This window comes from Staurois parvus, unplaced genomic scaffold (genome assembly GCF_062004578.1).
Source record: "Staurois parvus isolate SC_StPar_1 unplaced genomic scaffold, SC_StPar_1.0 ptg000068l, whole genome shotgun sequence".
Taxonomy (NCBI): domain Eukaryota; kingdom Metazoa; phylum Chordata; class Amphibia; order Anura; family Ranidae; genus Staurois; species Staurois parvus.
The window spans coordinates 6,508,057-6,523,600 of NW_028317864.1; the positions used below are offsets into that span (position 1 = coordinate 6,508,057).

The window sequence follows — 15,544 nt, forward strand, 5'->3', positions numbered from 1 at the left end:
TTACAATTTGAGGAGGTTAGGTCTAGGATCCAAGGCTTCTTTATCAATGAAAAACTGACAGCAGTGCTGGAAGACAGCCATGACAGGTTCCTTTCAGTCTAGCAACCCTGGATGGACTATCATCCGATCTCACACTTCACTACGAAACTCACTAATCTTTAATATGTTGGTATTTGCCCCTCCAATCCCCCATTTTGGGGTCTGCGTCTTCTTGCTCTCCTCATTGGCAGACTTCTTTCCTTTTGCTGGTCTACTTGCTTGCTCTTCCTGCACTTTTCCCCCTTTTTTTTTCCAGTCTCTTCCAGAGTTGGGAGGCCTACTTTTCCTGCCCCTCTGAGTTCTCTGAACTTCCTCTTACTTTCTGCTTATCTCTCCTTCTACATGGTTTATTTAGTTAAGACCTACTGGCCATCATTTGTTGGAGATACCAGATAGCCCTATGATTTTGTTGAACATTTTTCCATGATTCCATTGGCATGATTGTAGGCTTCACAGCCTTCTGCTTTGTGGTGCATCATTTAGATCCCTGCGTGGGCCTTATATGTGTTTTTATGTATCCGTGTATGATATTTCCATGTTGTTTACTTGCTTGTGCTACACTGTATTGTATTGAGTTATTTCAGTTTGTATGCTTTTTTTACCATGTTCAATAAAAACATTTTGTTACCAGAAATAGGCCATAGGATCAGTATGACCTCATTCACAATGGAGTGCATTAGGCTCTGGCGCTTAGCTCTGAGTGGAGGCTACTGGCAGCCTGTCAAACTTTATGAGAGGCTGACAGCTGTTGCATCTGAACAGGACTGGACAGTGCACCTAGAGGTATGTTTGTCTAGGGCAGTATGCACCCAGTGACAAATGCTCAGAATGCCACTGGTACAAGGGGTGTTCAAGTCAAGCCGAGACTTTTAATTTTACAGGTATAAAAAGGGATACTAGCATGGCAGTACTACTCGCAGTAGTAAGTGGCAAGTGTGTCCTGTTACTTGTTACATTTGAATGGTGTAAATGTTTCAAAGATGGTCATTTTCACATCAATGACCATCCCGGTCGTGGTGGTTTTCAGCCCACAGCAATCATTTCTGTAAACATTCTGTGTATGGAATGCCTGATCCTGGATAATCAACGCATAACCTGTTGTGAAATTGAGAGATTAATCTTTCTGTGGGAATGGTGTTCACAATGATGACGAAGTGAAGCAGGCTGTCCTAGGATGGCTCAGGAGTACTGACAAATCTTTCTATGCCTAAGATTTCCAGGCATTAGTTAAATGCTGGGATTAGTGTATAAATGTAGCAGGGGAGTATGTTGAAAAATAAACGCAGTTTCCACTCCTTGAAATTTGTTCTTTTATTATATAAACTCAAAAGTCCTGGTTTGAACGCCCCTCGTATTTTGAGATGATGTTCAACAATGTCAATCATCTATGTATCCAACATCTAACAGAACTAAACATGCCTATAGGCAGTGAAGAAGGTTTGCAAAGTTAGTTGGCAACACATTGTTGCCCATTTATTGACATGATGGCAAACAGGTCATCATAAAACACATGAGCAGCAAATGGGCAATAGTGGCAATTCACAGTCAACCAATGGCACTGTTAAACAGAGAGCAAGATGTGTATATTTAATGAGCAAAGATGGCTGAGCTATTGTAACCACATAATTCAAAACACTAACAATAACGTATAAAGCCATTTATAACTCTGCCCCAAATTACATCACCGATCTTGTCTCTAAATATCACCCAAACCGTACTCTCCGCTCCTCGCAAGACCTCCTACTCTCTAGCTTCCTTGTCTCCTCCTCCCATGCTCCTCTCTAGGACTTCTACAGAGCTTCCCCCATCCTTTGGAACTCTACCACAATTTATCAGACTATCACCTACTCTGGTCACTTTTAGGCGATCTCTGAAAACCTATCTCTTTGGGGAAGCCTATCCTGCCTTTTTTCAGGCTTTTATTTTTTAATTCATCTGATGATCTTGCCAGTAACAGCCTTCCTGTCCTAGGGTGACAGTGGTAACTTATTGTACTGTATTTGTTTAGGAGCAGCATTGTCACCCCAGGACAGGGCAACAGAATGCCTCCCCCTCGCCTTTCCTCCATAAGCATTGGTAAGAAATGTTATGTACAATGTAGCTGGTAAAAAAGCAGTATGGGTAGAGTATATACTGTATATATAATTTTGTTTTTTTTGTTTTTCGAACAGATATAACAAAACTTTCCAATAAGAAAAGTTTGTTAGATTTTACACACACTTTGAGAACTGCAAAGAGGAAAAATGTTACAATACATCATTACATTTTTAGCATTAAGCTCATCAACTACATGGCCAAACAAACATATTCACATTGCTAAGAAAAAAAAAAATGTGTGCATAGAAGCGATCAGCCATAACCTTATGACCACTGACTGATCAGGTTAAGTAAATAACATTGGTTATCTCATTACAATGGCATCTGAAAGTTGATAGGATACACGGTATTAGGCAGCAATTGAACATGTTGTCCCTGAAGTTGATGTGTTGAAAGCTGAAAAAATGGGCATTGTAGTTTGTTGTGTAAAGGGGTGCATAACCGCAGAGCAATCAGGGTGCCCATGCTGACCCATGTCCATGACCAAAAGTGCCTACAATGGACATGTGAGCATCAGAACTGAACCACAGAGCAAGAAGGTGGCCTGGTATGAGGAATCATGTTTTCTTTTACATTATGGATGGTCGGGTGCGTGTGCATAACTTTTTTTTTGGGGAAGAGATGGCACCAGGATACAGTATGGAAAGAAAGGCAAGTTGACGGAGGCAGTATGATGCTTTGGGCAATGTTCTACTGGGAAACCTTGGGTTCTGCCATGCAAGTGGAAGTTACTTGACACATACCACCTACCTGTACTTTATTGCTGAACAAGTTGACCCCTTCATGGAAATGGTATTCCCTGTTTTTTAGGGCAGCTTTCAGAAGGATAACACCTTGCCACACTGCAAAAATGGTTCAAGAATGGTTTGAGGAACACAACAACGAGTTTGAGGTATTGACTTGGCCTCCAAATTCTCCAGATCTCAAACCAATGGAGCATCTGTGGGATGTGCTAGAAAAAGAAGTCTGATCCATGGAAGCCCCACCTCACAACTTACAAGTCTTAAAAAGATCTGCTACTGACATATTGGTGAAGGTATACCACGGCATACCTTCAGAGGTCTAGTGGAGTCCATACCTCCATAGGTCAGGGCTGTTTAGGAGGCAAATGGGGGACCTACTCAATATCAGGTCTGTGGTCATCAAGTTGTTTCTTATCTGTGTATTTTTATACAATACATGTGTATTTGTTTCTTTTTATAGTTCTTAAAGTGTAATATATATATATTTTTTTTTTTGACTGGCCATGAATTGTGAAAAACCTGGCAGGACTTGCACTCCCAAGCATACTTTTTTTTTTGGATGTACACATCTGTGTGCATCTGGAATGTTGCCTCAAGGAACACACATAACTGGGATTCAGTAATTAGGTCAATGGCTAAAGTAATGAGGGTAATGTGTAACTATCCTGTCAGACATAAATTGATCCATCCTTTCTTTGTATTTACAGCCCGCACATGCAATTCTGGCGCGTAAGACCAGCAAACATTCTGCAAGTTGGTTAACTTAAAAGCATTTTAGAACACGTCTTTCAAGTCCAGCAAAAGTTTTATTTTCTTTACCATTTTGTATACAGTGATGAAAAATTAGAACTTTTGCCAGATATTTATTGGGGAGATTGCCCTTCACCTCGGTCTTAATGACACCAGGACAGGTGTTTTGGACTAGGTCACTTACAGACCATTTACCGTGATCTACCAGTGAGCCAAATTAATATGAGAATACGTGCACGTGGAAGTAAGACACTGACACTTCGCAGTTTGCCAACTTCCTAAAATTCTGTTTTATTGAGGAACTAACAGTATCATTTATAGGGCATATGATGCAGGCAAAGCATATACATTGATTGGGTGAAAAGTCCACTGGACATTACCAAAGACTGGGTTTCCTTTTTTCTGATGCTTTGCCAGGCTGTAACTACAGCTGTCTTTGGTTGTTCTTTGTTTGTGGGTCTTTCTGCCTTTAGTTTTGCCTTCAGCAAGTGAAATGAATGCTCAATTGGGTTGAGATGAGGTGATTGACTCGGCCATTGCAGAATATTCCACTTCTTTTCCCTCAAAAGCTCCTGGGTTGCTTTTGCAGTGTGTTTTGGATCATTGTCCATCTGTACTGTGAAGCGCCGTCCAATCAGCTTTGCTGCATTTGGCTGAATCTGGGTGGACAGTACTGTATATCTCTAAATATTGCAGAATTCATCCGGCTGCTTCTGTCTTCTGTCACATCATCAATAAACATCAATGACCCAGTGCCACTGGAAGCCATGCATGCCCATGCCATCACACTGCCTCCACCATGTTTTACAGATGACGTTGTGTGCTTTGGATCATGAGCTGTTCAAAGCCTTCTCTACACTTTTTTCTTCCCATCATTCTGGTACAGATTCATCTTAGTCTTCTCTTGATTGTAGACTTTGACAATAATATGCCCATTTCCTGGAGAGTGTCCTTCACTTGTCTGGATGTAGTGAATGGGTTTTTCTTTACCATAGAGAGGATACTGCGATCATTCGCCACTGTTGTCTTCCGTGCACGTCCATGCCTTTCTATGTTGCTGAGCTCACCAGCACGTTCTTCTTTCCTCAAAATGTACCAAACTGTTGATTTGGCCACTCCTAATGTTGCTGCTGTCTTTCTGATGGATTTGTTTCATTTTTGAAGTCTTTCAATGTCCTGTTTCACTTGCATGGACAGATCCTTTGAATGCTTGATGTAGGTTCACAACAATAGATTCAAAATGCAAATACCACACTTAGAATCAACTCCAGACCTTTTACCTGCTTAATTGACGAAGAAATAATGGAGTAGCCCACACCTGGCCATGAAACACCTTTTGATTCAATTGTCCAATTACTTTTGGTCCCTTGAAAAAGGGGGGTGGCTACTCTTAAGAGCTGTAATTCCTAAACCCTTCCTCCAATTTGGATGTACATACCCTCAAATTAAACCTAAGAGTATGCACTTTCAGCCCATATCCATTATATAACTATAGCATGAATATGTTTTGGTAAATACCTTAAAAAAACTAAAATTGTGCCTGTGTTCAAATATATATGAATCTAACTGTATATGCAGCCCTAGGAAAGAAAACCCACTGCAGTGAGGCCGCATATATACCGTAAGTACAGAAGAAGGCAAGGGGTTAATGAACCCCCTAATATTATCTGGAGACATTAATAAAATGCTTACCTTAGAATTTCCAGTCAACTCTTTTATATATGCTGAGATTCTATTCTCATAAAAAGCACAGTGCGTGGGTTGTAAATTTTGAAAATGAATTTCTTTACAATGCTTATTGATACAGAAATGAATGGGGGCTTGTCTGACAGTGCTTTCACTATTTTTTCAGAACATGTAAATACTTTAGTGTACATGATCGTGACACAGATTCACTTTAAGGACTGCCGATGCTGGAGAAGAATTAAGAAGATCACCATGTTACTTGAATAAAGACACCATCAACATGGAAGCTGCCATTATTGACCTACTAGTTTTCTGGTTGGTATGCTTACCTACCTTCAGAAATATTCTAGTTGCTGATCTGGAACAAGTATGGAGATCAACAAAATCAAACTAAATCTACAATTCCTTATCTACATACCTGTTCTGGTGACACTTCTCTGCAATGTCTGTGTCTTTGCCCCCTTCCACATAGTAATAATTAAAGTGTCAGTCTCTGACAACTGTGTTCCTAATTGTTTGTTTATTCTACCTAAGGGGAACCTGTCAGGGTGGAACTATTTGGCTTAGCAGAAGATGCTGCTGGTGAGTAGAACCAGAAATTGTGGAAACAGAAAACCTTCTACTGGAGTGTTTGCAAGAGGTATAAAGATTCAGTTCACCAGAAATTATTTTTGACTGAATTTTCGTTATGGGTGGAAATGTCCTTAAGGTACACGAATGAAAAAAAAATATCCAGCTGTTTTTTTTTCTTCTCTTTGATAGTATACAGTATGTCTGATAGCCACAATGCCTTGTAGCCGTCTGCAATTACCAAAATGTAATTGGGCTGCATTTTCTAAATTCTTTGTCCATCCAATGGGCTTTACAAGCAGCAGCAGCCACACTCTATTCATAAACAGAGCCTGGAGCACATCTGTGCTCAATGGCATGTTCACTGAAGTAAAAACCAATATGGCAAATAAGTTTCATTAAAGGAGAACTCCATGCAGAACTAAAAATACAGTTTTGTTTGGGGTTGAGTAAAAACACAATGATTTCTGGAGGAAATGCAGTTGTAAATATCACTACGTTTTTTTCTACAATCTACTTCCGTATAACATACTTTACACAGATTGCAGAGTCTCCTTCTAGTGGGTGACTGTGCTTTATTGCCTCCTCAGTCAACAAACTCTATATATCAAATCTCAGCTAAGTAGAGAGTACATTTGTTCCCATCAGACATACTACCCCAAGAAAGGGGAAATAAGACTATAATTAAAGTTGTCACTAATCTCCTTTGTCTCTACCACACATCACTGTCCTCACTCATCTGTGCCTCTACTCTACATCACCTTGTCCTTACTAATCTCCTATGCCTCTACTCTACATCACTATCCTCACTCATCTGTGCCTCTACTCTACATCACCTTGTCCTTACTAATCTCCTATGCCTCTACTCTACATCACTATCCTCACTCATCTGTGCCTCTACTCTACATCACCTTGTCCTTACTAATCTCCTATGCCTCTACTCTACATCACTATCCTCACTCATCTCCTGTGCCTCTACTCTACATCACTGTCCTCACTCATCTCATGTGCCTCTATTCTACATCACTATCCTCACTCATCTCCTGTACCTCTACTCTACATCACCCTGTCCTTACTCATCTCCATTGTCTCTACCCCACTTCACTGTCCTCACTCATCTGTGCCTCTACTCTACATCACTCTGTCCTCACTCATCTCCTGTGCCTCTACTCTACATCACTATCCTCACTCATCTCATGTGCCTCTATTCTACATCACCCTGTCCTTACTCATCTCCTTTGTCTCTACCCCACATCACTGTCCTCACTCATCTGTGCCTCTACTCTACATCACTCTGTCCTCACTCATCTCCTGTGCCTCTATTCTACATCACTGTCCTCACTCATCTCCTGTGCCTCTATTCTACATCACTGTCCTCACTCATCTCCTGTGCCTCTGTCCTTCTTTACTGTCCTCATTCATCTCCTATGTCTCTTTTCTTTGCTGTCCTCACTCAGTTCCTATGTCTCTGTCCTTCTTTACTGTCCTCACTCATCTCCTGTGCCTCTGTCCTCACTCAGTTCCGTTGTCTCTGTCCTTTACTGTCCTTGCTCAAATCCTGTGTCTCTGTCCTTCGCTGTCCTCACTCAGTTCCTTTGTCTCTGTCCTTCTTCACTGTCCTCATTTATCACGTGTCTCTGTTTTTACTATTCTCACTCAGCTCCTCTGTCTTTGTCATTCATTGGCCTTATTCAGCCCTGCCCTTTTTCACTGTCCCCATCCTTAGCTTCTGTGTCTTTACCCTCACTTATCTCCTATGTCTCTGTCTTGTACTGTCCTCGCTCAACTCCTGTATCTCTGCCTCTCTCACTGTCCCCGCTCAACTCCTGCATCTCTGCCTTTCTCACTGTCCCCAAACTTAGCATCTGTGCTTTTACCAATTTTGCTGTCCATATCCTTAGCTTCTGTGTCTCTGCCCTCATTCACTCTCTGTCCTCATACTCATCACCTTTATCTCTTCCCTCCTTTATTGTGGCTCTCGTCTCATGTGTCTCTGCTCTCCATCAGAGTCCTCACAGCTGGAATCACTGCACCATAGCCATTTCAAATATAAACCTGGGACAGAAATATGAAAACTATCGTACTGGCAGTTGTTAGGGTATATTTTCCAAAGCTGTCATCTTGATCCTTCCTTTTTTCAGATGTGGTCATTTAGTTTGTGTGACAGTTCCTCTTTGATGGTAAAATATTTCAGGTGCCGCAGAACACTACAGTTTTATGAATGTTTATTATCATTACAGCTATATTTATCGCTAACCACAGAAAGTAATTGTTATTGTTCAGACATGAAGTTGACAGAAATTTTATTAGTAAAACTGGAAGCTGTAAAAAAGTTAAAATCATGCTTTGGTGTATTAGACTGAATTTTGAAACTATATGAAAAATATTTCCATTGTATCCTGATGTAAATGATGGGTTTAAATTCTAAGTGCATTTTTAGTGCTGTAAAGCTGGCCATACATGGTTAGAACATTTGTAGAAAAATTGTTTGTCAGATTGTTCTTAATTATTTGAGTCGACTAATTTTGTTTGAAAGTCTGTAAAATAATGACCTGCTACTTGAATGAAATCCTAGACATGTTAAAACAGGTTATATTACAATATGAATGAAAGCCACATTCACATTTAAAATTTTGTTAGTTGGAGAACAATTTTCCATCCTGCTCCTTCAAATTTTCTCATTGCTGCGAATGAACACAAATGTCGATTTGATCCCACTAACCATTAGAAAATCGTACAAAGGTTCCAAAAAACAAAATTTTCATATGCAACTATATTGACATATGGCCAGCTTCACACACATTTTTTTACAGTGAGATTTCAGTTGTGTGGCCTTTTTGGTGCCATATAGCTGCTTGTCAAAATTTTCTCAGCCAGCCCCTGCATAGGCTCTATGCCTTCATTCGGGTCTATGGAAAGTTTGTACTCTACTTTCGGAGTAGGAGATATCTATAGCATTGAATGGAGAGTGAAGCATGAATTTGAAGTTCAGGCTACACAACAGATATCCAACTGAACTGAAGATAGGCGAGTATGACACTGGCAGGGGTAAGTAAAAAATAAAGCTGGCCATTCACCAATAGAATTTTGTTTTTAAAAAAATGTTTATGAAGTGTTTGTTTGATTTTCTCATAGAGAAAAATTGATGATCTATTTTGACAATTCCCGAGAATTTCACACCATTTGTAATGTGCCTGTGCATCCTGAAACCTAACGTAGAATTCCAAACTTTGGCAAGGAAATTGCAATAAAAATTTTCAGGGTTTTCATACAAAATTTGTCCAATCCATATTGGTATTGTCAAATAAAAAACAATAAACACAAGCGCTCAGCCTTGTGGCTTCAGTGTTCTATCTTCCATCCAGAACAGAGTCTGCCACTTTTCACAGCTCACTATTTACCACCCCAGTCAGTCTGAATGACCCTCATACCTTTGTGAGTGCATTTTATTCTGTTTGGTTTTTTAAAAATAAATTTGATTTGGTTTTAACATATTACACTATTGGATCCCTTGTGCTATTTTTTTTCGCTTTTATCTTCATAATAGTATTATCGGATATTATGATGAACGATTTTTCTGAATTTCCTTACAAAGTTCTGCTAGTGTATAGCCATCTTTAGTTTCAAAGTTCCCTGTAGTGATGTTGAGGACAGCAGTAGGAAACAGTGGGCTCCGTGGGCAGGCAGCCTTAAGAAAAGACCGGTATCTAACGGAACCAGAAGACTATTCCATGTTCGTGGCATTGTCCATGCTCATAATTCTGAGCAGAGGCTTACTTCAAGATGGGCATTAGCATGCATTTGCAAACATATCAGCGTGCAAGCTAAGTGACACATGCACACCAGACACTGGCATTGGCACCAAACATTCTATTTAAAATGGATTGCGACACAAACAGATTTCTGAAAGGTCTTCAGCTAGTTCCTGCTTTACCTGTGCCCTAACCTGATACATTTGCTTTTCTATGCAGGACACGGCTTGCTTCTGACCTGTCTTTGAATTCTTGCCTACCTTTTGTGACCTTAGCTTGTACCCCGATTTCTCTTCTGCCTTATGTTCCCATACCTCACTGCCTGGCTGTGAACTGACTCTCGCTTGCAACCTGCCTCTGCCTGATGTTCCTGTACCTTGATGCCTGGCTGTTGAACTTTTGGCTTGTGTCCTGGCTTTGCTGCTGTCCGCTGATCAAGTGTCACCATGTACTGATCTCTGGTCCCTCTTTTTTGATCCACGATCGTCCAGATCCTGCAACCAACAGCTGGCGCTGCCTGCTACACTGGTCCTCATGCCACTGCGTGTCCTCACACCACCTTGTCACCACTATCAGGGTTGTTGGATAAGAGGTGCAAGAGAAGCCCCCTCTTCAACTCGATCTCCTCCAGGTATGCAACACAAGCCCCTTGACACTCATAAAAGTGTTGCATTTCCAGTGGACTTCACAAGATAATTTTTCACAAATTGATTGGTAGTTCGGGGCAGCAAGAGATGTAAGCATGTTCACTTATCTTTAAGGTCCCTTTTATACAGGGCAGACTTTGTTTTGATCAGTAGGGGATCTGTCCACTGATACCTGCTGATCAGAGCAAAGCAGGCGGCAGGGGCGGACTGACCATTTGGAAACTCGGGCACTGCCCAAGGGCCCAGGGTCAGTAGGGGGCCCCATGAGATGCCCCTGGTACCTTTTTCATATGCTTTTTTAAGTTTGGGCAAGGAAACGGGGGCCCCATGATCCCCTATTGCCCGGGGGCCCCATGAGTTGTCAGTCTGCCCCTGGCAGGCGGTTGACAGGTCCGTGTCCACTCAGTTTCTGGAGAGCCGAGCCAGCAGAGCCGAGCCTGCTCTGCTTTATGTGTAGCCAAGAGTAAATGGACTCTGCTGTCCGTTGCACCCAACTGTCTTTCGATCCGGACCACCTAGACAGATGGGCACTGTCCGTTGCACCCAACTGTCTTTCGATCCGGACCACCTAGACAGATGGGCACAGGTCCCCTTCCATTTTTTTTAGTGGACCACATTGGATTGGAGGTAGGGAGGTGTAAACAGACACAGGTGAATGGACTGTCCGATCAGAACTGACAGGCAGACCTGATCAGACCCCTTTTTGTGAAAGGGGCCTTACAGGGAGAGCTTGATTGGTAAAGTCGGGTATAGTGACAGGGTTGCTTTAAGATCATACATTTTCCATCATACTGACACTTTCAAATGTGCTCCCTTGTGAAATTAATGTCCTGTCAATTATAAAAAAAAACCTGATAGTTACAGAAATCTGAAGACGCAATAGAGAATAATAGTGAGAAGAAATGTGTTTGGTCACTTTTGGCTCAGAATTTGCTCCCATTTTTTTTCTCTCCAATTCCAGTATTTCCAGTAGGAAGACAGAGCTAGATTTCCCCTTCTTGGGTCACTAGTTATTTAAGTCAAAGCCACTCCTGCTTCCTCTCTCCCCTCCCTGTACTGTCTTTACTGCACATTCACTTCTGTCTGGACGCAACTTCAGCAGGCAAGATGGAAAATCAAGTATTTTTGTCCTTCGTCTTCTACAGCACCCTCCTAATCCTGAAAATGTATACCTTGGCTATAATAACAGGACAGATCCGGCTACGCAAAAAAGTAAGTCTCAGCCTTTTTTTTTCCCTGTAAATGTAATATCTTTTAAAAAGTAGATATTTGAAAACTTCTCTTTCCTCTATTGAGAAGGGGTTTAAACTCTCCGTGAATAGTTTGTAACACTTGAAAATGCCCCAGGGGATCCTGAATGCAACTTTTTCCAGCTTGGATCCATGTGCTAAAAAAAGTAATTCCAAAAATTTTAAGGGGGATTTGAAACAACAAACAAAAGAAAACACACAGCAGGCAGCAGACAGCAGCTGTCTCTCGTATACTCATAGGGTGCTGTTTGTCACTTAACCTGTCTAGGAGGTAAATACAGTGCCATTAATGAGAAAGGATGTCAACAGCTAACTGGCAGAAAAAGTGCACTCAGTGCTGGAGGTGAACATAGACTGCACAACAGATTCAACCCTTTCAGGAACAGCTGTTTCCAGCACACTGCTGGTACCCAGTTGTTGAATTCACCCTTTGCACTGCAGCCATGCTTGAATGCTATTAATATGTGATATTACCTATGTTTTCACCTTGATGCATCAATGCATGTTTTGCTGCATGCCTTTTGAGCTGTCATAAAAAAAAATAGATGATAGAATAGATATACTATGTGCTGGTTATATGCTATGTTCTGTTAAAGTATATGTAAACCCTCACCTTGTAAAACAACCTATTCAGTTTGAAATAGAAATGAAAGGTAAAACATTTTTGTATATATATATATATATAAAAGGTTATAAATACCCCCCCCTTTTTTTTTTATAAGTGACCACATACCCTCTGTTCTCAGCTGCATAAGGATCATAGAGAGCTGAGGGGAGTAGAAGCAATAGTACAATGACCTTCCCAGTGAATAGCTGGGAAGTATGTGTGTGTGTGTGGGGGGGGGAGGGGGGGGGGGGGTCAGCACAAGCCTGATCTTTGGATTAGCTCCCAGCAAAGCCAGAAAACTGACCACACTGGGTTTTCCTGCTTAGTGTGGTCAGTTTTTAATAGAAAAGCAGAGGGAGTGGCAGGAACACACAGAGGAAGTAATACAGATCAGGATACTTTTTCATAAAAGTGCATGGTACAGCAGGCACACATCAGAAGTATGAAATGTTGGGGTAACATATTCTTTAAAAAAAAATAAGATGTACTGCGTTAGCATACATTTCTACAGGTAAATTACACATTACAGTGATCCTGTCAGCTTATCAAAATATCTAAATTAAAGTGACATGAAACAATATCTTTCTTGTCCAAAAATAATCCATAAACCTCTACTACTTAATGGTCCTGCAACCTGTTTTTTCGTTAAATAATTTGTTATTCTGTTTTCCTGCCTCCTATTATTGTTCTCTGTGATCTCCAGAACCTTTCCTTTTCCCTCTCATTTCCATTTGTTTGGAATGAGCAGTACACGCTAGTGGCGATCATGTGCACTGTTCTATGTACACTACAAATGCAATAGTCCCTTGCTCATAGTCCATCTTAGGAGAGAGCAAGAGAGCTACATTCCTGCATACAATAGGACCATGGAAAACCCTCTAACAGAAAGTCAGATCACAGCAGCTAAAAAAAGAAATTTGGAGATTTGAAGAAGCCCGAGAGCAATAGAAGGGATTTTTGAGATAAGAATATATACTTGACTAGAATATATTTTTAAAACAGAGTTTAGTGTCACTTTAAAGTTCCCTGCATGAGAAAAAGCATTCCATTTTGCTGTAGCAAAACTCTTGCACTTTACTGCATGAAAATACATGTCAAGTAGAAATCGTATAGTTTCCTATCAGAATGGAAGGAATCGAGCAAGATATTCAGTCAGAAATCTATAGAACCTTTATTCCTGATAGCAAAGTCACAGCCAGTTGAAAAGATATGTTTAGCGCGTTTTGGGGGCCAAATTGCTCTCTTTCATTGCGGCTCAAGCTTGCTTGTTAAAAATGCAATAGCAGGTGTGGTGTGATCTCCTAGACTGAAACCTTTAGGAGAAATCTATGGGCTGTATAGTAGTCTTGCTATTTCCTAAGTGGTTAGTTCACATCTGGGTGCTGCACTATAGCATGAAAGACAAGGATAAACTCAAAGTGCCCATTTATACTTACACTCATGTGCTATCATGCTTGTTGCATGCACACGGAACAGTGTAAATACAGCCTTATACTTATCTGATTGGTGGTTCTGTTCCTTACCATCTCTCCATTTCACAGACAAAAATAAAAACTTAACTAGGGTTTTATCCCTTTTCTACTCCATGTAACGTAAAGCTGAATTTTAAATATACTGTGGGGCAAAAAAGTATTTAGTCAGCCACCAATTGTGCAAGTTCTCCCACTTAAAAAGACGAGAGAGGCCTGTAACTGGCATCATAGGTAGACCTCAACTATGAGAGACAAAATGAGAAAACAAATCCAGACAATCACATTGGCTGATCTGGAAAGAATTTATTTGCAAATTATGGTGGAAAATAAGTATTTGGTCACCTACAAACAAGCAAGATTTCTGGCTCTCACAGACCTGTACCTTCTTCTTTAAGAGGCTCCTCTGTCCTGCACTCATTACCTGTATCAATGGCACCTGTTAGAACTTGTTATCAGTATAAAAGACACCTGTCCATAACCTCAAACAGTCACACTCCAAACTCCACTATGGTGAAGACCAAAGAGCTGTCGAAGGACACCAGAAACAAAATTGTAGACCTGCACCAGGCTGGGAAGACTGAATCTGCAATAGGCAAGCAGCTTGGTGTGAACAAATCAACTGTGGGAGCAATAATTAGAAAATGGAAGACATACAAGACCACTGATAATCTCCCTTGATCTGGGGCTCCACGCAAGATCTCACCCCGTGGGGTCAAAATGATCACAAGAACGGTGAGCAAAAATCCCAGGACCACACGGGGGGACCTAGTCCCATGCAGAGAGCTGGGACCAACGTAACAAAGGCTACCATCAGTAACACACTACGCCGCCAGGGACTCAGATCCTGCAGTGCCAGACGTGTCCCCCTGCTTAAGCCAGTACATGTTTGGGCCCATCTGAAGTTTGCTAGAGAGCATTTGGATGATCCAGAAGAGGATTGGGAGAATGTCATATGGTCAGATGAAACCAAAATAGAACTGTTTGGTAAAAACACAACTCGTGGTGTTTGGAGGAGAGAGAATGCTGAGTTGCATCCAAAGAACACCATACCTACTGTGAAGCATGGGGGTGGCAACATTATGCTTTCGGGCTGTTTCTCCGCAAAGGGACCAGGACGACTGATCCATGTACAGGACAGAATGAATGGGGCCATGTATCGTGAGATTTTGAGTGCAATCCTCCTTTTATCAGCAAGGGCATTGAAGATGAAACGTGGCTGGGTCTTCCAACATGACATTGATCCCAAACATACCGCCCGAGCAATGAAGGAGTGGCTTCGTAAGAAGTATTTCAAGGTCTTGGAGTGGCCTAGCCAGTCTCCAGATCTCAACCCCATAGAAAACCTTTGGAGGGAGTTGAAACTCCGTGTTGCCAGCGACAGCTCCAAAACATCACTGCTCTAGAGGAGATCTGCATGGAGGAATGGGCCAACATACCAGCAACAGTGTGTGCCAACCTTGTGAAGACTTACAGGAAACCTTTGACCTCTGTCATTGCCAACAAAGGATATATAACAACGTATTGAGATGAACTTTTGATATTGACCAAATACTTATTTTCCACCATAATTTGCAAATAAATTCTTTCCAAATCAGCCAATGTGATTGTCTGGATTTTTTTTCTCATTTTATCTCTCATAGTTGAGGTCTACCTATGATGCCAATTACAGGCCTCTCTCATCACTTTTTAAGTGGGAGAACTGACTAAATACTTTTTTGCCCCACTGTAGCCATTTTTACATAGTTACATTGGTCTAGCTTAGACCAGTGTAAGTATGTACAGTATTTGCCATACTTGGTCAATCCCTGTGGAAACTGAAAATCACTGTAGTAGGCACCTCTACTCCAGTGACTGGCTTCTAGGCCCTCTGCTGAGCAGCTACCCTGCTGCATACTGAACACAGGAGGTTGCCCACTTTCCACAGGTTCTAT

The 15,544-nt window shown here is 41.3% G+C and overlaps 1 protein-coding gene across 4 annotated transcripts in view; it reads left to right on the forward strand.

Annotated features, from left to right (window-relative positions):
* PTGES (prostaglandin E synthase) overlaps positions 1 to 15,544 on the forward strand; it is a 256,421-nt gene that overhangs the window by 123,257 nt on the left and 117,620 nt on the right. For 2 of the 4 annotated variants that reach the window (XM_089669075.1, XM_089669074.1), the window contains 3 exons: positions 5,482 to 5,630; positions 5,850 to 5,897; positions 11,430 to 11,496. In XM_089669075.1, the coding sequence (XP_089525201.1) occupies positions 5,596 to 5,630; positions 5,850 to 5,897; positions 11,430 to 11,496 (150 nt within the window). In that variant the 5' untranslated portion in view covers positions 5,482 to 5,595. Of the gene's footprint in view, positions 1 to 5,481; positions 5,631 to 5,849; positions 5,898 to 10,128; positions 10,269 to 11,338; positions 11,497 to 15,544 lie in introns of those variants that run through there. The other 2 variants (XM_089669073.1, XM_089669076.1) reach the window with 2 other exon arrangements.